The 26,772-nt window shown below is 45.6% G+C and overlaps 1 protein-coding gene across 8 annotated transcripts in view; it reads right to left on the minus strand.

Moving 5' to 3' along the window:
* camk2d1 (calcium/calmodulin-dependent protein kinase (CaM kinase) II delta 1) overlaps positions 1–26,772 on the minus strand; it is a 124,112-nt gene that overhangs the window by 36,428 nt on the left and 60,912 nt on the right. For all 8 annotated transcript variants that reach the window (XM_071206592.1, XM_034105516.2, XM_071206588.1 and 5 more), the window contains exons 7-8: positions 22,010–22,112; positions 5,055–5,138 (exon numbers count right to left, since the gene is read on the minus strand). In XM_071206592.1, coding sequence (XP_071062693.1) covers positions 5,055–5,138; positions 22,010–22,112 — 187 coding nt within the window. The remainder of the gene's footprint in view (positions 1–5,054; positions 5,139–22,009; positions 22,113–26,772) is intronic.

The raw sequence follows: 26,772 nt of genomic DNA on the forward strand, positions 1-26,772 counted from the left end.
AGAAATTGTCGAGGCCATTGTACGTCATTACGCCGAACACGTAAACACCCCAGCTAAGTTTGTTTTCCCCTGTGTTCTGCTTGAAAGCAAGTACCTGCCTATCTTTAGTATCTGTAGTATCTCTAGTATCTGTATATCTATATATCTGACCATTAGAATCTGTATTTGTTTTTAACACCGTAGTTTTACAAATGATAGAATAATTAATTACCAGTGTTTTCCAAGTTTACTCGGCAGTTCGTTTCGTTGGCTAACGTCAGCTAAAGCTAGCGCTACTAGTTAGCTACGCAATGGTTTGTTGCTTTGCTCCGGGTTGCAGCCACAGGTCTTCGCATGAAACGTGCTCGTTCTATCGTTTCCCGGCCAATGTTTTCCAAAGGAGAGTCTGGATTCGTGCCATGAGGTAAGCTGACGTTACATTGTTGTCCATGTCACGGTGAAATGTAAATGATGGGTAGTGTATCGCCGTTTTAGAGATGGCGCTGCTGAAAAGACCGCAACATAAGTAAAGATAATGAATACATCCTATTAAAACCTGTGTGGCTTATATGATAAGTCTAATTAGTACAAGCAGCATAACGTTTCACCATGTGACTAAAGATTGTAGTCAGGGAAATCGGTTTGACATATTGAACTAATAACAAATCACCTCTGGCTGGCAGAGAACGCTCTGCTCCATCGCTTCTCTTGGACGTAACATCACATGTACGTTTTACATTTATATTCAATTTAATATTCCATCCCTCACATACTTTTGTATATATAATAACTTATATTTTCTTGTTATGCTGCTGCAAGAAACATTTCCCAAATTGGGATCAATAAAGTAATACATTATCTTAATTAAGAAATATAATTATAATTAGTGTAGCAGCTGACACCTATTTTCAATATGGATTAATCTACCATTTATTTCTTTAGTTCAATTTTGATCTATAAAATAAAATAGTGAAAATGTTCACAAGACTTATCAAAGTGCAAGGTTATATCTTTAGATGTTTTGTTTTAGCCTATGTACTGTATGTCTTAATGCTCTTATATGTGACGGTGTGACTTCCATGAAACTAATATTTGATATCTTCCCAACAGACGAGCTGACAGGAAACCTAACAATAACAACCACAACATTGCAAAGGCGAGTAAATGTAAATTAAAAACGATTTACAATTTCTTAAAAGTACTATATTTGAAAATGATAGATTTATGATCTTTTTCATCGAACATATGAACGACTCAAGGATCGCAGCAGCAACAAGAAAGACCTTCAAAGGGGAACCACAACATCCTGAAGCTGAGTTTTCTCTAAAAAAAATATTTGCTTTTAACAGCAGTGCTCTCTGAACTCAGAACAAGTCAATTAATATGCCTTTTTGTTTTTCTGTCTTTTTCAGAAAATAACCACAACAGTGACAACGGTGATTATTCCGGCAGTGCCAGCTTTGGACGCATGTGGGCCTGGAACAAGTCCTCAAGAGCCAACAGGTTAGGCTGCCAATTGTCATCTCGGGCTATCGGAATGATGACACTGTCTTTCGTAGTCCAGACCACAAAGTAGCAAGTCTCTCTTGCAGTGAGGTGAAGCTGACCTTGCACTTGGTGCCAGTAAGGATGCTCCTCACGCAGGCTGAATGTGTCTCCCTCCTTACTGACACAGAAGCCCTTGATTTGCAATGCTTCACTAATTGTCATGTCCCTGGCTCCGTAGGGACACTTTACCTCCAGCACAGCGGGAGACCCTACCAGACCATCTGGAGATGCCCCCAACACTCCTGATTGGGAGAGCCACAAACCTGACTCATGGACCTGCATCTGGGATGCAGTGGTGAATGCCCTGACGCCCTCACATTCATTCATAGTCCCCCACTGTACAGACAAAACACCATCAAGGGCCTGTTGTTGCCCTAGCACCCTGGCACTAAGGGCAGCAGTCACACGCTTTGACCTCAGGACAGCTCCAAAGCTGCTGGCAGTCAACCTTCCTTTCCTGAACAAATGCCAGTTTGGGTTGGTTCGCTGACCAGTGGCAGCCACCTGAATTGCCCTCTGTTGCTCCTCAGACAATGCCATGCTTGCCACAATTGCCTCAGGTCCCTGATGCCCAACAGGTTTGATCATTTCAGGAACAGTAAGTGTTTCCAAGCTGTAGTGTTCCTCTTCTGGCTCGGGGGAGAGAAGCCAAGACATTCCTGAGAACCTGCCCCCGAGTCTGTCCCTCAGCCAGTCACGATCTTCGGAGGTGGGCTCTCTTCAGCGGGTTGAGTGAGTTATTGGTTGGAGGAAATAGCCCCTCCACTGAATGCGTACATTTAGCTGCCGTTGGCTTCTTCCACTGACATTGTTGGGATTGTTTTATTATTTAAAATATATTTACATTTGTAATGCCTTCCCAATTATCCCTTTAATTGTGTATAGCCTACTGTATGTTTATTTCATGGATATTTCTGTGTTTTCTGGTGTGTAATATTTGTAATAAAGAGTTCATGTGACACATAAAATGGATTTGTTGATGGGAATTAATGTCACTAATGTGAATAAATTAACTCTAGGTTAACGGTACTCTTGCTATCACTACTCTATGTCCCTCATGCTAGCCCTGACAACACCGGTAAGCACACCTTCATCGAGGCTGCACTGTTGTACGTGTACTGACTTGTAGTGGTTCTCTCCTCTATCTACACTCTTCTTGTCATCTTTGTAAAACGATATCAGACTGGTCATTGACACAGCCATGACTTCTAGTGAAATTCAGTGTGGCTAAAATGAAAAGCTTTGTTAAAATATGCAAGCCCGCGGAAGTCAGTTGAAACGATCTAAAGTTGGCGTGACGTTGAAGTTGTGCGACCCAGCTGCTGTACTTTTTTGTAGTTCGTTTAGAGCATAACGTTAGCATTTTCCTTCTGGCGACTAGATGTATGATTCAAAAATTATAAAAGTAGGATAGACATGTGGATATTATCCGGCCGAACAAAACGTGATCCGTCTCTTGAATGTGTGTCCACCACAGACCTTATTCCGAGCTATTTTCCAAAATCCTATGGAGAAATCTCATTGCTTTTTGACGAAGGAACCGGAAGAAGTTTACTTCCGGGTTTTAGGACGCGTCACTGCGGTTCTCCATTTCACTATTTTACAATTTTTTGTATTTGTATTTTCTGTGTTTCTGTTTTATTGTGTTGCACTGTTGGTGGAGCCTGAGACCTAAGATTTGCATCGACATAACTACTCTGTAGCTATGTACGTATGACAAATAAAAGCCTTGAACTTGTAACTTTTGTTCTACGTTAAAGTATGTGGAATCTGTATGGGGTCAAAGTGGGGTGTTTTTGAGCTCTGTTCAAATGGATTTCCCGTTCATTCCTACGGGGCAAATGATCACAGTTTTCTGAGAAGTGAATCTCTTATAAAAGACCTAGCAACCCGGTCCCGGTCATCCCGCACGTTTTGATGTGTTTTGTGTGTTTCGTGTCAACGCTGCCAGACGAGTAGCGTGACAACATTTGTGGCGGAAGAAAGAGAATAAGATGAGATAAGTATGTCGAATACTAGACTGTGTGTGGCTTCGCCAGTCACACAGAATTAAAAGAAAGAAGTTAAAAAAAGAGCATTTAAAAAGTAGTTTAAAGTGCATACGAGTTGGTTGATTAAATGATATTGCACTTAGGACTGTTGTTTTAACAGTCTGGAGGTCCAGGGGTAAACAACTGTTCAGTCTGTTGGTGTTTCAAACTCCAGGTCCCAGGACCTGGGACCTGGGACCTGGGTGGGAGAAGTCCTTTAGACTTGTCTTTGGCCTGCTGAGAAATACTAGTTGTAATTGTGTTTCTCCTTTTTTCTGTTTTTGCAGTGCCAATTTGTATCCGGTGTTTCTTTATCTGCATTTGGTTGGGTTTTTAGTATTTGCAGCATGTCTCTGTATTCGTTTGTGTTTTCTCTGTTCTTCTCTTTTGCACATGTCTGTGTTATTGTAAAGTGTTTTCTTGTTTGCTGTGCTTGAGCTCTCAGGGCCATCTGAACAAGGTGAGAATGGAAGAAAACAAATATACATGATGTATACATAAAGAACAGTGTAGTGCCATGCACACTCGGTGATTGTGTGAGCAGGAAAGGGGGATTCTGATTGGGTAATGGGCTGCCAGGAAGAGATGAAAGGGGCCTGGGTAATGGGCTGCCAGGAAGAGATGAAAGGGGCCTGTATTTGACGATGAGACAGACTGACCATAAACACAACACCGGCCATTGTGTGTGTGTGGACTCAGTGAGTCAGCACAGGTGTGTGTGTGCGTGTGTGCGTGCGTGTGTGTGTGTGTGTGTGTGTGTGTGTGCTCTGGCCAGTCACAAGTGTTTGTAATGAGCGTATGGAATGATTAATGCAGGAGGCAACAGCCCTCTGTACGCTGTGATACAGGAACTACATAAACAGCACAGGATGGGGGGGGGGGGGGGGGTTCTCTTGCTCTCTTGATTACTGGCTCTATTGATCACAATAATAACAACTCTCTGGTTTATGGAACAGAAAGAGCAACAACATCACATGTCAGTTGGCTGGCGCTTCTATCCACAGTGACTTAGAAGAAGTGCAAAAACCAAAGAGATTCAAACTACAAGGACAAGGACTACAAGTGGTTTTTTGTTTTGAATTTCATTACCAAGGCACAATCCAAACAGATGGGTGAACAGTGTGTGAGACAATCAGGAGACATTACATAATCATGGACATTCAGAATACACACTATATATATAACATTCCTGTGATACTGTTCATAAATACTGTAGCCACTTCTCATACATGTAAGATCCTTCTCGTTAAGAGCCTATCGTTTTGCTGGCAGTCCCTTTAATCTGAACGGCTGTCTCCTGCCATGGCGCCTGCTGAATGAGGCGACCGAGGTTTATCACACCAACAGTTAAAGGGGCCCTATCATGTTCCTTTTCAGGTTCAAACTTATATGTACTGTGACATGTCTCCATGCTTTATGTTCAAGTGGCTCTTTCCTGCTGCTGCACTGTCTGAAGCCAGAGCCCAGAGTGTAATAGGGCCCTATTACAGTACTTACCACAGGCCCACATGTCCACTGGCATGCCGTACGGATCTTTCCTCAGCACCTCTGGAGACAGGTAGCCTGGTGTACCGGCAAAACCTGAAACACAAGCACACACCTTTCAGATCCCCCCTGTCAATACACTTTGTTCTAGTAGCCAAGGATCAGCGGTCCCATAACGTTTATGAGCCGAGGTTAACAAGCTCCTAAGAAAATCATTTAGCAGTTTTGCTCATGAACATCCAAATTTAGCCTACTTTTAAAAAAGCCTCAAAGTAGCAGCAGAAATGTAGTGCGTGTAGAACTAAAGTCAGAACACAATGTCAACTGGTTCCAGATGGGAGCCGGGGAACAGAACAATTATGTCTCTATTCTACAGGGGATACCGGGGAAGAAATAGAAGTGACAGCTATTCAATGCAGAGCCGAGAGCAATAGCACACCTCGTCTCTTCGGACAGGCACAACTTTCGTCCTAAAAGCACGTGAAGATATTTATTTGATTTTGCAGTTTATCGAAAAAACCAAAGTAGGACAAACATCTTCATCGCTGCCTTTACTTTTCTCATCAGCTGGGAAAGAGAAAGAAGTGCTTCAATGTTCTATTGTCATGCGAGAGGAAATTAAACTTTTAGTGTCTACAATTGGTTAAGAACATCAGCAACAAACCCTGAGGATGCAATGAATCTTTAAAGGGGCTTGGAATCGGGAAGTAACATCATTCAATATTTAAAAACATAATTACGATGAATTATTTTACAGACATTGTAGTTTCTACCTCTCTGAAGAACCAGCACCTTACCGTGGTAGAGAGGTTTGTGTGCCCTGATGAACCTGGGGGCTGTGTTGTCTGGAACCTTGTGTTCCTGGTAGGGTCTCCCATGGCAAATTGGTCTCAGGCAAGGGGCCAGACTAAGATTGGTTCAAAAGACCTCATGAAAGACCAACAAAGAAGTGAGGATACCCGGCCCGGAGGAAGCCCGGGGTCCCCTTCTGGAGCCAGGCCCAGAAGGAGGACTCGTCGGCGAGCGTCTGGTGGCCGGGCTTGCCACGGAGCCCGGCCGGGCCCAGCCCGAAAAGGCAACGTGGGCAACACCTCCGCTTCTCCGTCCCGCGGGCCCACCACCTACGGGAAACATAGATGGGGTCGGGTGCGCTGCCAGACGGGTGGCAGTGAAAGCGGAGGGTCTCGACGGACCAGACCCGGGCGGCAGAAGCTGGCTTTGGGGACGTGGAACGTCACCTCTCTGGGGGGGGAAGGAGCCGGAGCTTGTGCGGGAGGTGGAGCGGTACCAGTTGGATCTGGTTGGGCTCACCTCTACGCACAGCGTCGGCTCTGGAACCTTACTTCTGGATAGGGGTTGACTCTATTCTTCTCCGGAGTTGCTCAAGGTGTGAGGCGCCGGGCGGGTGTGGGGATACTCACAAGTCCCCGGTTAGGTGCTTCGTTGTTGGAGTTTACCCCAGTGGACGAGAGGGTCGCCTCCCTACGCCTGCGGGTTATGGGGGGGAAAACTCTGACTGTTGTGTGTGCTTATGCACCCAACAGCAGTTCAGAGTATTCGGCCTTCTTGGAGACCCTGGAAAGAGTCCTGTATGGGGCTCCTGAAGGGGACTCCTTAGTCTTGCTGGGAGACTTCAACGCACATGTGGGCAATGATGGAGACACTTGGAGGGGCGTGATTGGGAGGAACGGCCCCCCCTGATCTGAACCGGAGTGGTGGTTTGTTACTGGACTTCTGTGCTAGTCATGGATTGGCCATAACAAACACCATGTTCGAACATAAGGATGCTCATAAGTGTACGTGGTACCAGAGCACCCTAGGCAGAAGGTCCATGATCGATTTCGTTATCGTATCATCGGACCTGAGGCCGTATGTTTTGGACACTCGGGTAAAGAGAGGGGCGGAGTTGTCAACTGATCACCATCTGGTGGTGAGTTGGGGTCGAGTGGCGGGGGAAGCCTCTGGATAGACCTGGTAAGCCCAAACGTGTAGTTCGGGTGAACTGGGAACGTCTGGAGGAGGCCCAAGTTCAGGAGGCCTTCAACTCACACCTCCGGCGGAGCTTTTCGGGCATTCCTGTGGAGGGTTGGGGACATTGAACCAGAGTGGTCGGGTGTTCAAAGCCTCTATTGCCGAAGCCGCGGCGGGGAGCTGTGGTCTCAGGTCCTAGGTGCCTCAAGGGGCGGTAACCCTCGAACCTCCTGGTGGACACCGGTGGTCAGGGAAGCCGTCCGACTGAAGAAGGAGGCCTTCAGGGATTTGTTATCCCGGGGGACTCCCGAAGCAGTTGCAAGGTACCGACAGGCCCGAAGGGCAGCAGCCTAATCCGTGGCCGAGGCAAAGCAGCGGGTGTGGGAGAAGTTCGGAGAAGGACTTTCGGGCGGCACCAAAGTTGTTCTGGAAAACTGTCCGACACCTCAGGAGGGGGAAGCAGGGAACCATCCAAGCTGTGTACAGTAAGGATGGGACGTTGTTGACCTCAACTGATGGAGTGTTGGGACGTTGGAAGGAACACTTTGAGGAACTCCTGAACCCGACAACTCCGCCCTCTATGTTAGAGGCAGAGCTGGAGTATGACGGGGGATCAACGCCAATCTCCCGGGGGGAGGTCACTGAGGTCGTCAAACAACTCCACAGTGGCAAAGCCCCGGGGGTGGATGAGATCCGCCCGGAAATGCTGAAGGCTCTGGGTGTTGAGGGACTGTCATGGTTGACACGTCTCATCAACGTTGCGTGGAAGTCGGAAACGGTACCGAAGGAGTGGCAGACCGGGGTGGTGGTCCCCCCCTTTCAAAAGGGGGATCAGAGGGTGTGTGCCAATTACAGAGGCATCACACTACTCAGCCTCCCCGGGAAAGTTACTCCAAGGGTACTCGAAAGGAGGGTCAGGCCGATTGTCGAACCTCAGATTGAGGAGGAACAATGCGGATTCCGTCCTGGTCGTGGGAACGACGGATCAGCCTTTTACTCTCGCAAGGATCCTGGAGGGGGCCTGGGAGTACGCTTATCCGGTCTACATGTGTTTTGTAGACTTGGAGAAGGCGTATGACCGGGTTCCCAGGGAGTTACTGTGGGAGGTGCTGCGGGAGTATGGGGTGAGGGGGTCTCTACTCAGGGCCATCCAATCTCTGTACTCCCAAAGCGAGAGCTGTGTCCGGGTCCTCGGCAGTAAGTCGGACCCATTTCCGGTGAGGGTTGGCCTCCGCCAGGGCTGCGCTTTGTCACCAATCCTGTTTGTAATATACATGGATCGGATTTCGAGGCGTAGTCGTGGGGGGGGGGGGGTCTGCAGTTCGGTGGACTAAGGATTGCACCACTGCTTTTTGCAGATGATGTGGTTCTGATGGCTTCATCGGTCTGCGACCTTCAGCACTCACTGGATCGGTTCGCAACAGAGTGTGAAGCGGCTGGGATGAGGATCAGCACCTCCAAATCTGAGGCCATGGTTCTCAGCAGGAAACCGATGGACTGTCCACTCCAAGTAGGGAATGAGTCCTTACCCCAAGTGAAGGAGTTCAAGTATCTCGGGGGCTTGTTCTCGAGTGAGGGATCAATGGAGCGTGAGATGGGCCGGAGGATCGGAGCAGCGGGAGCGGTACTGCAGTCGCTTTACCGCACCGTTGTGACGAAAAGGGAGCTGAGCCGGAAGGCAAAGCTCTCTGTCTACCGGGCCATTTTCGTTCCTACCCTCACCTATGGTCATGAAGGATGGGTCATGACCGAAAGAACGAGATCGCGGATACAGCGGCCGGATGGGTTTCCTCCGCCGGGTGGCTGGTGTCTCCCTTATGAGATAAGGTGAGAAGTTCGGTCATCAGGGAGGGACTCGAGTTGAGCCGCTCCTCCTTCGCGTCGAAAGAAGCCAGTTGAGGTGGTTCGGGCACCTAGTTAGGATGCCACCTGGGCGCCTCCCTAGGGAGGTGTTCCAGGCACGTCCAGCTGGGAAGAGACCAAAAAGTAGACCTAGGACCAGGTGAGGGATTATACTCTCTTCGCTGGCCTGGGAGCGCCTTGGGACCCCCAGTCAGAGCTGGTTGATGTCGCCAGGGAAAAGAAAGTTTGGGGCTCTCTGCTGGAACTGCTACCCCCGCGACCCGACCACGGATAAGCGGGAGAAGATGGATGGATGGATGGATGTAGTTTCTATTTTTGGAAAACATTATTTCCTAAATTAATCAAAAGTGTGATTTTGGTTTTACAGGATCAACACATGACAGAGCTTAACTATCCCATCACAATCCTACACCCATTTTACTTTCATCAAACTAGACTGTCTAAGTTCCAGGGCCGAATGCTAAGGGCTATGACATATTTTTATATATACTAATACAACAACAACCATGCAAAAATAATGAAGGGTCAGTAACGTTCATGAAGAGCTCATTTATGAAACAGAGTACTGACCGAACCAGGTCCTGCTGGTCTCCCTGCACCTCGATGGCCAGGCCGAAGTCCGCCAGCTTCAACCGCAGCCCCCTTCAGCTTTACTGGCCAACAGAAGGTTCTCCGGCTTTAAACACAGATACCAACAGCAGTTACGCCCCAAGGAAGGAGGTATCAATTCATAATGAGCTAAACATGACTGAGGTACAGGTGTAATGTAGTGAAGTACATTTACTCAAGTATTGCACTTAAGTATGATTTTGTTGTAGTTTGCTTTACTTAGTTTTATATTTTATGCTACTTCATACTTCTACATATTGTACTTCTTACTCCACTACATGTATTTGACAAAGTGAGTTACTTACTTAAGAGATTCAGATTATTAGCTAACACAAAATATAAATAAACTCTGCCATATAGCTATGGGTAAAATACTTGCAGCTGGATAAAGAATAAAGAACACATTGCATAACAAATTATAATCCAGTTATTTAATATATACTGTATGATTATGGGACATTAAGCACAACAAGTACTTTTACTTTTGGTACTTTCAGTACTTGTTGATGCCAATACTTTTTTTACTTTTACTCAAGTAAGATTTTAAATTCAGGACTTCTACTTGTTAACACTAGTATTTCTACTTTTACTTCAGTAAAATATCTGAGTACAGTTAGTACTTCTTTCCCGCTGAAAATATAGACTTTGGGGAGGTTTTATTGCAGGCTTTGAAGCAACAGGAGGGCCATTTCTAGTCCACAGAGAAACAACATGAAGAAGTGAGTGAGCTCAAACTAATATATGTTGGGTGGGGGGGTCAATGGATGGATGGATATCATTCAACAAGACGTAGGCGGCTGCAGTGAAATTGGGCTGTGCGAGCCCTGCTGGTGGAGAGGGGGGGCAGTGCCTCGTGCCAGACCCCAGCAGAGCTCCAGGACCCCGAGAGGATGAATAATACATTTGGTGGCATTTAAAATCCTCGATGAAGCCAAACGCTTTTGTGAGCGAGCTGTAATGGAAGAAATAGGCTGCTGCTGTTATTTTGCAACCATTAAACAAGTTGTATTAGAAACTGTGGTCACCTTGGCTCTATACACTGAGGGGCCCCTCACTTATTTCCATTATACTACTCTCACTCTCACACACCGATAACTTAACTCTCATGGGAATGACTTGAAACAGCTAAGTTGATTTGGTTAATTTGTTCTACTCGATGAACCGTGGCTGAATCTTTGTCAACTATCAAAGGGCTACTGAAGAAAGTAAGAGGTTGTTGTTGTTGTCATTCGAACTAGAGCATAGACAACAAATACCTTTAAAAATCTTTACATTATCAAAACTAATGAAATTAAAAATCAGTAAATGATTGTCCTCCAAAAAATGTGAGTTACCTTTGTTTTTTATTCTGCTCGTTATTAAAATACATGTTTGTTAGGGATCAGGCTATTTAGATGATGTTCCACAAGCACCTGCCAGACAGACATCACAAGTGGCATAACCATAAACACAAGTAGCAAATCAATCAGAAAAAGGTAGCTCCATTTGTCATTTACTTTTAATTGTGAACTCTTAGTTTTATTGATATGCAACTTCTCTCAACCTGTTAGTTGTTATCCTTAAGTAAGCTGTGTGAGCGTGCAGTGTTTCAGGGGTACAGCACATGTTGTCGTACGATGTGCAATTGTTGTCCCTTAAATATTTGCCTTTAGCAAATACAGCATATATTTTAAAGATTAGGCAACTTAAAGCTCTTGTTTAAGATATTTGAAATATTTGTATCTGAATACCTGATATGAAGATCCTAGCTGTTTACCAGTGAACCGTTAGCTATGAAGCTATTGGCTATTCATAAAGTATTACATCCATGTTGTTTCTCAGCTTTGACACCACTCACTATTCCAACGAGTCCTCCTCTGTGTTTGAAATGACAAAATCATCCTGGATTCATATTCTTGTAAATGCCTACGTATTCGATAGACGCTTGACCTCGTGAAACAACTGTAGAGAGAGGATCCTGACCTTCAGGTGCCCATAGAGAGGATCCTGACCTTCTACAGGTGCACCATAGAGAGGATCCTGACCTTCTACAGGTGCTCCATAGAGAGCATCCTGACCTTCTACAGGTGCTCCATAGAGAGGATCCTGACCTTCTACAGGTGCACCATAGAGAGCATCCTGACCTTCTACAGGTGCTCCATAGAGAGCATCCTGACCTTCTACAGGTGCTCCATAGAGAGGATCCTGACCTTCTACAGGTGCTCCATAGAGAGCATCCTGACCTTCTACAGGTGCTCCATAGAGAGCATCCTGACCTTCTACAGGTGCTCCATAGAGAGGATCCTGACCTTCTACAGGTGCTCCATAGAGATCCTGACCTTCTACAGGTGCTCCATAGAGAGGATCCTGACCTTCTACAGTGCACCATAGAGAGGATCCTGACCTTCTACAGGTGCACCATAGAGAGCATCCTGACTGGCTGCATCACCCTGGTACGGCAGCTGCAACGCCCTCAATCGTAAGGCTTTACAGAGGGTGGTGAAAACTGCACAGGCATCACCAGGACGGAGCTGCCATCCATGAGGATCTTTACTCCCAGCGGCTCAGGAAGTAAACCCTCAGGATTATAAAGACCCCGACCCCCTCACCCCAGCCATACACTGTTCTGTCTGCTGCCGTCTGGCAGGCGGTACCGCAGCATCCGGACTAAAACCACCAGACTCGGGGACAGTTTCCTCCCACAGGCCATCAGACTGTTAAACACCTGAACGTTTGAAACAACATCAATAACATTCATCTGGCTGACATTTACAAATTATTTATTTAATATATCATATTCCAATCACTTATCACGTATATAGACTCTATAGAGAACCGCAGTGACGCGTCCTAAAACCCGGAAGTAAGTTAGCATTTTTAGCACTTCCGGTTGCATCGTCAAAAAGCAATTCCTTTTCTCCATAGGGTTTTGGAAACTAGCTGGAAATAAGGTCTGTGGTTGAGACACATTGAAGAGATAGATCACGTTTTGTTCTACGACATTAAATACATCAGCAGTGACCCCACTGGTGATTTTTGAAGAGTTTACGTGTCTGAAAAACGATGGTTGTTACCGAGTGGCTGAATAGGACTACAGAAATTGTCGAGGCCATTGTACGTCATTACGCCGAACACGTAAACACCCCAGCTAAGTTTGTTTTCCCCTGTGTTCTGCTTGAAAGCAAGTACCTGCCTATCTTTAGTATCTGTAGTATCTCTAGTATCTGTATATCTATATATCTGACCATTAGAATCTGTATTTGTTTTTAACACCGTAGTTTTACAAATGATAGAATAATTAATTACCAGTGTTTTCCAAGTTTACTCGGCAGTTCGTTTCGTTGGCTAACGTCAGCTAAAGCTAGCGCTACTAGTTAGCTACGCAATGGTTTGTTGCTTTGCTCCGGGTTGCAGCCACAGGTCTTCGCATGAAACGTGCTCGTTCTATCGTTTCCCGGCCAATGTTTTCCAAAGGAGAGTCTGGATTCGTGCCATGAGGTAAGCTGACGTTACATTGTTGTCCATGTCACGGTGAAATGTAAATGATGGGTAGTGTATCGCCGTTTTAGAGATGGCGCTGCTGAAAAGACCGCAACATAAGTAAAGATAATGAATACATCCTATTAAAACCTGTGTGGCTTATATGATAAGTGTAATTAGTACAAGCAGCATAACGTTTCACCATGTGACTAAAGATTGTAGTCAGGGAAATCGGTTTGACATATTGAACTAATAACAAATCACCTCTGGCTGGCAGAGAACGCTCTGCTCCATCGCTTATCTTGGACGTAACATCACATGTACGTTTTACATTTATATTCAATTTAATATTCCATCCCTCACATACTTTTGTATATATAATAACTTATATTTTCTTGTTATGCTGCTGCAAGAAACATTTCCCAAATTGGGATCAATAAAGTAATACATTATCTTAATTAAGAAATATAACTATTATAATTAGTGTAGCAGCTGACACCTATTTTCAATATGGATTAATCTACCATTTATTTCTTTAGTTCAATTTTGATCTATAAAATAAAATAGTGAAAATGTTCACAAGACTTATCAAAGTGCAAGGTTATATCTTTAGATGTTTTGTTTTAGCCTATGTACTGTATGTCTTAATGCTCTTATATGTGACGGTGTGACTTCCATGAAACTAATATTTGATATCTTCCCAACAGACGAGCTGACAGGAAACCTAACAATAACAACCACAACATTGCAAAGGCGAGTAAATGTAAATTAAAAACGATTACAATTTCTTAAAATTACTATATTTGAAAATGATAGATTTATGATCTTTTTCATCGAACATATGAACGACTCAAGGATCGCAGCAGCTACAAGAAAGATCTTCAAAGGGGAACCACAACATCCTGAAGATGAGTTTTCTCTAAAAAAAATATTTTAACAGCAGTGCTCTCTGAACTCAGAACAAGTCAATTAATATGCCTTTTTGTTTTCTGTTTTTTCAGAAAATAACCACAACAGTGACAAAGGTGATTATTCCGGCAGTGCCAGCTTTGGAAGCATGTGGGCCTTGAAAAGTCCTCAAGAGCCAACAGGTTAGGCTGCCAATTGTCATCTCGGGCTATCGGAATGATGACACTGTCTTTCGTAGTCCAGACCACAAAGTAGCAAGTCTCTCTTGCAGTGAGGTGAAGCTGACCTTGCACTTGGTGCCAGTAAGGATGCTCCTCACGCAGGCTGAATGTTTCTCCCTCCTTACTGACACAGAAGCCCTTGATTTGCAATGCTTCACTAATTGTCATTTCCCTGGCTCCGTAGGGACACTTTACCTCCAGCACAGCGGGAGACCCTACCAGACCATCTGGAGATGCCCCCAACACTCCTGATTGGGAGAGCCACAAACCTGACTCATGGACCTGCATCTGGGTTGCAGTGGTGAATGCCCTGACGCCCTCACATTCATTCATAGTCCCCCACTGTACAGACAAAACACCATCAAGGGCCTGTTGTTGCCCTAGCACCCTGGCACTAAGGGAAGCAGTCACACGCTTTGACCTCAGGACAGCTCCAAAGTTGCTGGCAGTCAACCTTCCTTTCCTGAACAAATGCCAGTTTGGGTTGGTTCGCTGACCAGTGGTAGCCACCTGAATTGCCCTCTGTTGCTCCTCAGACAATGCCATGCTTGCCACAATTGCCTCAGGTCCCTGATGCCCAACAGTTTGATAATTTCAGGAACAGTAAGTGTTTCCAAGCTGTAGTGTTCCTCTTCTGGCTCGGGGGAGAGAAGCCAAGACATTCCTGAGAACCTGCCCCCGAGTCTGTCCCTCAGCCAGTCACGATCTTCGGAGGTGGGCTCTCTTGTCAGCGGGTTGAGTGAGTTATTGGTTGGAGGAAATAGCCCTCCACTGAATGCGTACATTTAGCTGCCGTTGGCTTCTTCCACTGACATTGTTGGGATTGTTTTATTATTTAAAATATATTTACATTTGTAATGCCTTCCCAATTATCCCTTTAATTGTGTATAGCCTACTGTATGTTTATTTCATGGATATTCTGTGTTTTCTGGTGTGTAATATTTGTAATAAAGAGTTCATGTGACACATAAAATGGATTTGTTGATGGGAATTAATGTCACTAATGTGAATAAATTAACTCTAGGTTAACGGTACTCTTGCTATCACTACTCTATGTCCCTCATGCTAGCCCTGACAACACCGGTAAGCACACCTTCATCGAGGCTGCACTGTTGTACGTGTACTGACTTGTAGTGGTTCTCTCCTCTATCTACACTCTTCTTGTCATCTTTGTAAAACGATATCAGACTGGTCATTGACACAGCCATGACTTCTAGTGAAATTCAGTGTGGCTAAAATGAAAAGCTTTGTTAAAATATGCAAGCCCGCGGAAGTCAGTTGAAACGATCTAAAGTTGGCGTGACGTTGAAGTTGTGCGACCCAGCTGCTGTACTTTTTTGTAGTTCGTTTAGAGCATAACGTTAGCATTTTCCTTCTGGCGACTAGATGTATGATTCAAAAATTATAAAAGTAGGATAGACATGTGGATATTATCCGGCCGAACAAAACGTGATCCGTCTCTTGAATGTGTGTCCACCACAGACCTTATTCCGAGCTATTTTCCAAAATCCTATGGAGAAATCTCATTGCTTTTTGACGAAGGAACCGGAAGAAGTTTACTTCCGGGTTTTAGACGCGTCACTGCGGTTCTCCATTTCACTATTTTACAATTTTTTGTATTTGTATTTTCTGTGTTTCTGTTTTATTGTGTTGCACTGTTGGTGGAGCCTGAGACCTAAGATTTGCATCGACATAACTACTCTGTAGCTATGTACGTATGACAAATAAAAGCCTTGAACTTGTAACTTTTGTTCTACGTTAAAGTATGTGGAATCTGTATGGGGTCAAAGTGGGGTGTTTTTGAGCTCTGTTCAAATGGATTTCCCGTTCATTCCTACGGGGCAAATGATCACAGTTTTCTGAGAAGTGAATCTCTTATAAAAGACCTAGCAACCCGGTCCCGGTCATCCCGCACGTTTTGATGTGTTTTGTGTGTTTCGTGTCAACGCTGCCAGACGAGTAGCGTGACAACATTTGTGGCGGAAGAAGAGAATAAGATGAGATAAGTATGTCGAATACTAGACTGTGTGTGGCTTCGCCAGTCACACAGATTAAAAGAAAGAAGTTAAAAAAAGAGCATTTAAAAGTAGTTTAAAGTGCATACGAGTTGGTTGATTAAATGATATTGCACTTAGGACTGTTGTTTTAACAGTCTGGAGGTCCAGGGGTAAGTTGTAAACCAACTGTTCAGTCTGTTGGTGTTTCAAACTCCAGGTCCCAGGACCTGGGACCTGGGACCTGGGTGGGAGAAGTCCTTTAGACTTGTCTTTGGCCTGCTGAGAAATACTAGTTGTAATTGTGTTTCTCCTTTTTTCTGTTTTTGCAGTGCCAATTTGTATCCGGTGTTTCTTTATCTGCATTTGGTTGGGTTTTTAGTATTTGCAGCATGTCTCTGTATTCGTTGGTGTTTTCTCTGTTCTTCTCTTTTGCACATGTCTGTGTTATTGTAAAGGTGTTTTCTTTTTGCTGTGCTTGAGCTCTCAGGGGCCATCTGAACAAGGTGAGAATGGAAGAAAACAAATATACATGATGTATACATAAAGAACAGTGTAGTGCCATGCACACTCGGTGATTGTGTGAGCAGGAAAGGGGGATTCTGATTGGGTAATGGGGCTGACAGAAGAGATGACAGGGGCCTGGGTATGGGCTGCCAGAAGAGATGAAAGGGGCTGTTTGACGCATGAGACAGACTGACATAAACACCACCGGCCATTGTGTGTTGGGTGGACTCCAGTGAGGTCAGCACAGGTGTGTGTGTGCGTGTGTGCGTCGTGTGTGTGTGTGTGTGTGTGGTGTGTGTGCTCTGGCAGTCACAAGTGTTTGTAATGAGCGTATGGAATGATTATGCAGGAGGCAACAGCCCTCTGTACGCTGTGATACAGGAACTCATAAACAGAACAGGATGGGGGGGGGGGGGGGGTGGGGGGGGTTTCTCTTGCTCTCTTGATTACTGGCTCTATTGATCACAATAATAACAACTCTCTGGTTTATGGAACCAGAAAGAGCAACAACATCACATGTCAGTTGGCTGGCGCTTCTATCCACAGTGACTTAGAAGAAGTGCAAAAACCAAAGAGATTCAACTACAAGGACAAGGACTACAAGTGGTTTTTTGTTTTGAATTCATTACCAGGCACAATCCAAACAGATGGGTGAACAGTGTTGTGAGACAATCAGGAGACATTACATAATCATGGACATTCAGAATACACACTATATATATAACATTCCTGTGATACTGTTCATACATACTGTAGCCACTTCTCATACATGTAAGATCCTTCTCGTTAAGAGCCTATCGTTTTGCTGGCAGTCCCTTTAATCTGAACGGCTGTCCTCCTGCCATGGCGCCTGCTGAATGAGCGACCGAGGTTTATCACACAACAGTTAAAGGGGCCCTATCATGTTCCTTTTCAGGTTCAAACTTATATGTACTGTGACATGTCTCCATGCTTTATGTTCAAGTGGCTCTTTCCCTGCTGCTGCACTGTCTGAAGCCAGAGCCCAGAGTGTATAGGGCCCTATTACAGTACTTTACCACAGGCCCACATGTCCACTGGCATGCCGTACGGATCTTTCCTCAGCACCTCTGGAGGACAGGTAGCCTGGTGTACCGGCAAAACCTGAAACACAAGCACACACCTTTCAGATCCCCCCTGTCAATACACTTTGTTCTAGTAGCCAAGGATCAGCGGTCCATAACGTTTATGAGCCGAGGTTAACAAGCTCCTAAGAAAATCATTTAGCAGTTTTGCCTCATGAACATCCAAATTTAGCCTACTTTTAAAAAAGCCTCAAAGTAGCAGCAGAAATGTAGTGCGTGTAGAACTAAAGTCAGAACACATGTCAACTGGTTCCAGATGGGAGCCGGGGAACAGAACAATTATGTCTCTATTCTACAGGGGATACCGGGGAAGAAATAGAAGTGACAGCTATTCAATGCAGAGCCGAGAGCAATAGCACACCTCGTCTCTTCGGACAGGCACAACTTTCGTCCTAAAAGCACGTGAAGATATTTATTTGATTTTGCAGTTTATCGAAAAAACCAAAGTAGGACAAACATCTTCATCGCTGCCTTTACTTTTCTCATCAGCTGGGAAAGAGAAAGAAAGTGCTTCAATGTTCTATTGTCATGCGAGAGGAAATTAAACTTTTAGTGTCTACAATTGGTTAAGAACATCAGCAACAAACCCTGAGGATGCAATGAATCTTTAAAGGGGCTTGGAATCGGGAAGTAACATCATTCAATATTTAAAAACATAATTACGATGAATTATTTTACAGACATTGTAGTTTCTACCTCTCTGAAGAACCAGCACCTTACCGTGGTAGAGAGGTTTGTGTGCCCTGATGAACCTGGGGGCTGTGTTGTCTGGAACCTTGTGTTCCTGGTAGGGTCTCCCATGGCAAATTGGTCTCAGGCAAGGGGCCAGACTAAGATTGGTTCAAAAGACCTCATGAAAGACCAACAAAGAAGTGAGGATACCCGGCCCGGAGGAAGCCCGGGGTTCCCCTTCTGGAGCCAGGCCCAGAGGAGGGACTCGTCGGCGAGCGTCTGGTGGCCGGGCTTGCCACGGAGCCCGGCCGGGCCCAGCCCGAAAAGGCAAACGTGGGCAACACCTCCGCTTCTCCGTCCCGCGGGCCCACCACCTACGGGAAAACATCGATGGGGTCGGGTGCGCTGCCAGACGGGTGGCAGTGAAAGCGGAGGGTCTCGACGGACCAGACCCGGGCGGCAGAAGCTGGCTTTGGGGACGTGGAACGTCACCTCTCTGGGGGGGAAGGAGCCGGAGCTTGTGCGGGAGGTGGAGCGGTACCAGTTGGATCTGGTTGGGCTCACCTCTACGCACAGCGTCGGCTCTGGAACCTTACTTCTGGATAGGGGTTGGACTCTATTCTTCTCCGGAGTTGCTCAAGGTGTGATGGCGGCCGGGCGGGTGTGGGGATACTCAACAAGTCCCCGGTTAGGTTGCTTCGTTGTTGGAGTTTACCCCAGTGGACGAGAGGGTCGCCTCCCTACGCCTGCGGGTTATGGGGGGGGAAAACTCTGACTGTTGTGTGTGCTTATGCACCCAACAGCAGTTCAGAGTATTCGGCCTTCTTGGAGACCCTGGAAAGAGTCCTGTATGGGGCTCTGAAGGGGACTCCTTAGTCTTGCTGGGAGACTTCAACGCACATGTGGGCAATGATGGAGACACTTGGAGGGGCGTGATTGGGAGGAACGGCCCCCCTGATCGAACCGGAGTGTGGTTTGTTACTGGACTTCTGTGCTAGTCATGGATTGGCCATAACAAACACCATGTTCGAACATAAGGATGCTCATAAGTGTACGTGGTACCAGAGCACCCTAGGCAGAAGGTCCATGATCGATTTCGTTATCGTATCATCGGACCTGAGGCCGTATGTTTTGGACACTCGGGTAAAGAGAAGGGGCGGAGTTTGTCAACTGATCACCATCTGGTGGTGAGTTGGGTCGAGTGGCGGGGGAAGCCTCTGGATAGACCTGGTAAGACCCAAACGTGTAGTTCGGGTGAACTGGGAACGTCTGGAGGAGGCCCAAGTTCAGGAGGCCTTCAACTCACACCTCCGGCGGAGCTTTTCGGGCATTCCTGTGGAGGTTGGGGACATTGAACCAGAGTGGTCGGTGTTCAAAGCCTCTATTGCCGAAGCCGCGGCGGGGGAGCTGTGGTCTCAAGGTCCTAGGTGCCTCAAGGGGCGGTAACCCTCGAACCTCCTGGTGGACACCGGTGGTCAGGGAAGCCGTCCGACTGAAGAAGGAGGCCTTCAGGGATTTGTTATCCCGGGGGACTCCCGAAGCAGTTGCAAGTACCGACAGGCCCGAAGGGCAGCAGCCTAATCCGTGGCCGAGGCAAAGCAGCGGGTGTGGGAGAAGTTCGGAGAAGGACTTTCGGGCGGCACCAAAGTTGTTCTGGAAAACTGTCCGACACCTCAGGAGGGGGAAGCAGGGAACCATCCAAGCTGTGTACAGTAAGGATGGGACGTTGTTGACCTCAACTGATGGAGTGTTGGGACGTTGGAAGGAACACTTTGAGGAACTCCTGAACCCGACAACTCCGCCCTCTATGTTAGAGGCAGAGCTGGAGTATGACGGGGGATCAACGCCAATCTCCCGGGGGGAGGTCACTGAGGTCGTCAAACAACTCCACAGTGGCAAAGCCCCGGGGGTGGATGAGATCCGCCCGGAAATGCTGAAGGCTCTGGGTGTTGAGGGACTGTCATGGTTGACACGTCTCATCAACGTTGCGTGGAAGTCGGAAACGGTACCGAAGGAGTGGCAGACCGGGGTGGTGGTCCCCCTTTTCAAAAAGGGGATCAGAGGGTGTGTGCCAATTACAGAGGCATCACACTACTCAGCCTCCCCGGGAAAGTTTACTCCAAGGTACTCGAAAGGAGGGTCAGGCCGATTGTCGAACCTCAGATTGAGGAGGAACAATGCGGATTCCGTCCTGGTCGTGGAACGACGGATCAGCCTTTTACTCTCGCAAGGATCCTGGAGGGGGCCTGGGAGTACGCTTATCCGGTCTACATGTGTTTTGTAGACTTGGAGAAGGCGTATGACCGGGTTCCCAGGGAGTTACTGTGGGAGGTGCTGCGTGGAGTATGGGGTGAGGGGGTCTCTACTCAGGGCCATCCAATCTCTGTACTCCCAAAGCGAGAGCTGTGTCCGGGTCCTCGGCAGTAAGTCGGACCCATTTCCGGTGAGGGTTGGCCTCCGCCAGGGCTGCGCTTTGTCACCAATCCTGTTTGTAATATACATGGATCGGATTTCGAGGCGTAGTCGTGGGGGGGGGGGGTCTGCAGTTCGGTGGACTAAGGATTGCACCACTGCTTTTTGCAGATGATGTGGTTCTGATGGCTTCATCGGTCTGCGACCTTCAGCACTCACTGGATCGGTTCGCAACAGAGTTGTGAAGCGGCTGGGATGAGGATCAGCACCTCCAAATCTGAGGCCATGGTTCTCAGCAGGAAACCGATGGACTGTCCACTCAAGTAGGGAATGAGTCCTTACCCCAAGTGAAGGAGTTCAAGTATCTCGGGGGCTTGTTCTCGAGTGAGGGATCAATGGAGCGTGAGATGGGCCGGAGGATCGGAGCAGCGGGAGCGGTACTGCAGTCGCTTTACCGCACCGTTGTGACGAAAAGGGAGCTGAGCCGGAAGGCAAAGCTCTCTGTCTACCGGGCCATTTTTCGTTCCTACCCTCACCTATGGTCATGAAGGATGGGTCATGACCGAAAGAACGAGATCGCGGATACAAGCGGCCGAGATGGGTTTCCTCCGCGGGTGGCTGGTGTCTCCCTTAGAGATAAGGTGAGAAGTTCGGTCATCAGGGAGGGACTCGGAGTTGAGCCGCTCCTCCTTCGCGTCGAAAGAAGCCAGTTGAGGTGGTTCGGGCACCTAGTTAGGATGCCACCTGGGCGCCTCCCTAGGGAGGTGTTCCAGGCACGTCCAGCTGGGAAGAGACCAAAAAGTAGACCTAGGACCAGGTGGAGGGATTATATCTCTTCGCTGGCCTGGGAGCGCCTTGGGACCCCCAGTCAGAGCTGGTTGATGTCGCCAGGGAAAAGAAAGTTTGGGGCTCTCTGCTGGAACTGCTACCCCCGCGACCCGACCACGGATAAGCGGGAGAAGATGGATGGATGGATGGATGTAGTTTCTATTTTTGGAAAACATTATTTCTAAATTAATCAAAAGTGTGATTTTGGTTTTACAGGATCAACACATGACAGAGCTTAACTATCCCATCACAATCCTACACCCATTTTACTTTCATCAAACTAGACTGTCTAAGTTCCAGGGCCGAATGCTAAGGGCTATGACATATTTTTATATATACTAATACAACAACAACCATGCAAAAATAATGAAGGGTCAGTAACGTTCATGAAGAGCTCATTTATGAAACAGAGTACTGACCGAACCAGGCCTGCTGGTCTCCCTGCACCTCGATGGCCAGGCCGAAGTCCGCCAGCTTCACCGCAGCCCCCTTCAGCTTACTGGCCAACAGAAGGTTCTCCGGCTTTAAACACAGATACAACAGCAGTTACTCCCCAAGGAAGGAGGTATCAATTCATAATGAGCTAAACATGACTGAGGTACAGGTGTAATGTAGTGAAGTACATTTACTCAAGTATTGCACTTAAGTATGATTTTGTTGTAGTTTTGCTTTACTTAGTTTTATATTTTATGCTACTTCATACTTCTACATATTGTACTTCTTACTCCACTACATTTATTTGACAAAGTGAGTTACTTACTTAAGAGATTCAGATTATTAGCTAACACAAAATATAAATAAACTCTGCCATATAGCTATGGGTAAAATACTTGCAGCTGGATAAAGAATAAAGAACACATTGCATAACAAATTATAATCCAGTTATTTAATATATACTGTATGATTATGGGACATTAAGCACAACAAGTACTTTTACTTTTGGTACTTTCAGTACTTGTTGATGCCAATACTTTTTTTACTTTTACTCAAGTAAGATTTTAAATTCAGGACTTCTACTTGTTAACACTAGTATTTCTACTTTTACTTCAGTAAAATATCTGAGTACAGTTAGTACTTCTTTCCCGCTGAAATATAGACTTTGGGAGGTTTTATTGCAGGCTTTGAAGCAACAGGAGGGCCATTTCTAGTCCACAGAGAAACAACATGAAGAAGTGAGTGAGCTCAAACTAATATATGTTGGGGGGGGGGGTCAATGGATGGATGGATATCATTCAACAAGACGTAGGCGGCTGCAGTGAAATTGGGCGTGCGAGCCCTGCTGGTGGAGAGGGGGGGCAGTGCCTCGTGCCAGACCCCAGCAGAGCTCCAGGACCCCGAGAGGATGAATAATACATTTGGTGGCATTTAAAATCCTCGATGAAGCCAAACGCTTTGTGAGCGAGCTGTAATGGGAAGAAAGTAGGCTGCTGCTGTTATTTTGCAACCATTAAACAAGTTGTATTAGAAACTGTGGTCACCTTGGCTCTATACACTGAGGGGCCCCTCACTTATTTCCATTATACTACTCTCACTCTCACACACCGTATAACTTAACTCTCATGGGAATGACTTGAAACAGCTAAAGTTGATTTTGGTTAATTTGTTCTACTCGATGAACCGTGGCTGAATCTTTGTCAACTATCAAAGGGCTACTGAAGAAAAGTAAGAGGTTGTTGTTGTTGTCATTCGAACTAGAGCATAGACAACAAATACCTTTAAAAATCTTTACATTATCAAAACTAATGAAATTAAAAATCAGTAAATGATTGTCCTCCAAAAAATGTGAGTTACCTTTGTTTTTTATTCTGCTCGTTATTAAAATACATGTTTGTTAGGGATCAGGCTATTTAGATGATGTTCCACAAGCACCTGCCAGACAGACATCACAAGTGGCATAACCATAAACACAAGTAGCAAATCAATCAGAAAAAGGTAGCTCCATTTGTCATTTACTTTTAATTGTGAACTCTTAGTTTTATTGATATGCAACTTCTCTCAACCTGTTAGTTGTTATCCTTAAGTAAGCTGTGTGAGCGTGCAGTGTTTCAGGGGTACAGCACATGTTGTCGTACGATGTGCAATTGTTGTCCCTTAAATATTTGCCTTTAGCAAATACAGCATATATTTTAAAGATTAGGCAACTTAAAGCTCTTGTTTAAGATATTTGAAATATTTGTATCTGAATACCTGATATGAAGATCCTAGCTGTTTACCAGTGAACCGTTAGCTATGAAGCTATTGGCTATTCATAAAGTATTACATCCATGTTGTTTCTCAGCTTTGACACCACTCACTATTCCAACGAGTCCTCCTCTGTGTTTGAAATGACAAAATCATCCTGGATTCATATTCTTGTAAATGCCTACGTATTCGATAGACGCTTGACCTCGTGAAACAACTGTAGATTAATGAGGCCAAGAATTAATGATTGCTTACACAATTCTATATTCACTGCCTCCACAGACTTTTGGAAATCAGTTGGAGGTTTTAATTCTAGAAGCAACACATGACATCAGTTAGTTAGTAGAGCATGTGTGCATTCTGAGTGGTGCGTTCAGGGGAAGGGAAGGGAGAAGGCAGAATGGAAAAAGGAAAGGGGAGCATTCTGGGTAAACACTATGCTGTGAATGCAAATGGTCCGCACCATACTGTATGTTCCCTAAGACCGCTACAAACACTTTGAATCTGCAGATTACGTGTAGAGCCAGAAACATAAGGACAATGCTGGGAAATAAGTCAGACAAAGTATTAACAAACGCCGAGGTCAGCCAGACGTGTGGAAGTCAAACCCTGGTTTTACCGCCAATTATCAGTTTTTACATTATCTGTTGGCTTGTTTACATTCATCTTTTTGATTCCAGCATTATTGACCCGGTGGGTTTTGTGTTTGTTTCCAGATATCAGCAGTAGAGATGTGAAGTGAGAAAAACAGGGGGTCAGAAAGTCCCATCCAGTTTGATGTGTGTTACAGCTCTCCCCAACCCGAATGGAATACACCTGTGATAGAATTGTCCTTTAAAGTATCAAGGCTGTATTTGATAAGTTCCTAATAATAATGTGGGCGGGGCCAGTCGATTTAATGTGTCATTGCGCTCTCTTAAAACTCACCAAACCTGTTAAGCCCTACACAGCCTTTCCCTTTAACTAACGACCCCAGTCAGCACACCCAGTCAAATTAACATAATGTTGGATATAGATATAACTCGGAAAGCATTTCACTAACGGGATGTTCGGGGTGCGGGCCAGATCCCCTACGAGCATCGTTACTGAGTCGTATCATCACTTCACTTTGAGAAAACACTCACACACACGCCTGGGTTCCTGCATGTATGACCACTATAGCGTTCAGTTCAGATTGATCTGGATTTATCTTCCGTCCGTGTGGCTGGTGCGATACATCGGTAATTAGATTCCGTTTGACACGTTGGATCATAATGTAGATCGGATAACCGGCAGCTAAAGCAGCGTTAGTTCTGCACGCTACACTTGCTGCTAAAACGTTGCACACATACAACTTCCCCCAATGTTTTAACTTCGAAACACAAAAAATAACGGTACTTGGATTTTCTTTCAGACAAGAAATAAAGAGAGATAGATAAGGTCACTTTAAAAAAGTACCATCGTGTAAAACCAGACGCTAAACTACAGATTGGTAAGAACATTTAGAAAGCGCTTTAGTAAGGTGTTTCACACGGAGCATCACAGCTATTCATCAAAGGTCAGAGTCTATACTGGGTGGAAAACATCATTCTTCCAAACGATATTCCATTCCTTAGGGTTTGGCGAACGGCAGAGAGACACGTCACTCCAACATCTTCCACAGGGGCTCCATTTACAATGTTGTGTATAATGTTCAACATTTCTATACTCAGCAAACCATGAAGTAAGCCCTCGTGTAAACAAGCATCAGCATTTGTCATGTTTCTCAGTTTCTCTGCTCAGGTTCTCCCAATGGATAGACCTTTCAGCGTCTTCATCAATCTTACATCGTATGAATTCCTTTTTCAGTCTTTTGTCGAAAAGTGACAGAAAATAGAATCCTTTCAAAGAAGATCAAGTCGGGCCATTCAGTGCTGAGCACACTTTGTGAGCAGGTAGCTCAAGGAACAGGGAGGACTTCAAGCATTCTTGAACAAAGAGAATAATTGTGGTAACCATCATATCATTCCACCACGAGTCGCCTTCCAGGAGAGAGTTCAGATTGATTTTCACTCGAGCTGTTTTCTCCAGAATTACACACCCCACCTTTAAGTAGATATGTTATGTTTGAGGTCAAACTGGTCCGGAAGGCCTGGATTGGGTGGACAATAAAGTTGCATTGCATTACATTTCTCCTATGACTGAGCTGTCAGCAAATGAGTTGCATTATGGGTAATGTAGGAGCCTGTTTTTGCCAAGGATGGATGAAATAAAAAAAGATAATATATCTGTACCTGTGTTGTTTTCTTTAGCATCTACCAGCCACCAACAGTGTTTTAAGAATACAATAGTAAATTGTTACTTAAATTGAGGCTGGTGTCACGCATACTGATCCCAAGATCAACAACTAACTATCACGATAAGAAGAGCTACGTTGAAGCATGTCTGTGTCGAGCTATTGGAACAAGAAGGCCTCAAAAGGACACTTGATGACAGCATGCAATAAAACATGTGTCTTGACCATTCAAGAAAAACTCTACAAGAACTTGATTAAGACAGCTATGCATCGCTGGGCGCGCGTGTGTGTGTGTGTGTGTGTGTGTGTGTGTGTGTGTGTGTGTGTGTGTGTGTGTGTGTGTGTGTGTGTGTGTGTGTGTGTGTGTGTGTGTGTGTGTGTGTGTGTGTGTCTGAGCAATTACACCCTATTAATACATACACAACGTGGCCAGCGGTGTTGTGGCCCCATGCTCGGCAGCTTGCTTATTTGTTTTGTTTGTATTTGTTTGCCTTTGTGTTTCTGCAGCGAGCCGGAGCAGCTGCCTGGCAACAGCCAATCAGAGCAGGCAGAGAGGGCAGTCAGCAAATGCAAAACTTCAGATACACCCACTCCATTTGATTATCAAATCAGAGCTTTGGGAGCAAACTACAATCAGAAAAGCAGCAGGAGAGACGGGACCACTGGATATAATGTGCATCGTCCTCCAAAGACGAGATGTTTAACCTCAATTAAATACATTCAACAGTCACATTCACTAAGTGACCA

Source organism: Pseudochaenichthys georgianus, chromosome 18 (genome assembly GCF_902827115.2).
Source record: "Pseudochaenichthys georgianus chromosome 18, fPseGeo1.2, whole genome shotgun sequence".
Classification (NCBI taxonomy): domain Eukaryota; kingdom Metazoa; phylum Chordata; class Actinopteri; order Perciformes; family Channichthyidae; genus Pseudochaenichthys; species Pseudochaenichthys georgianus.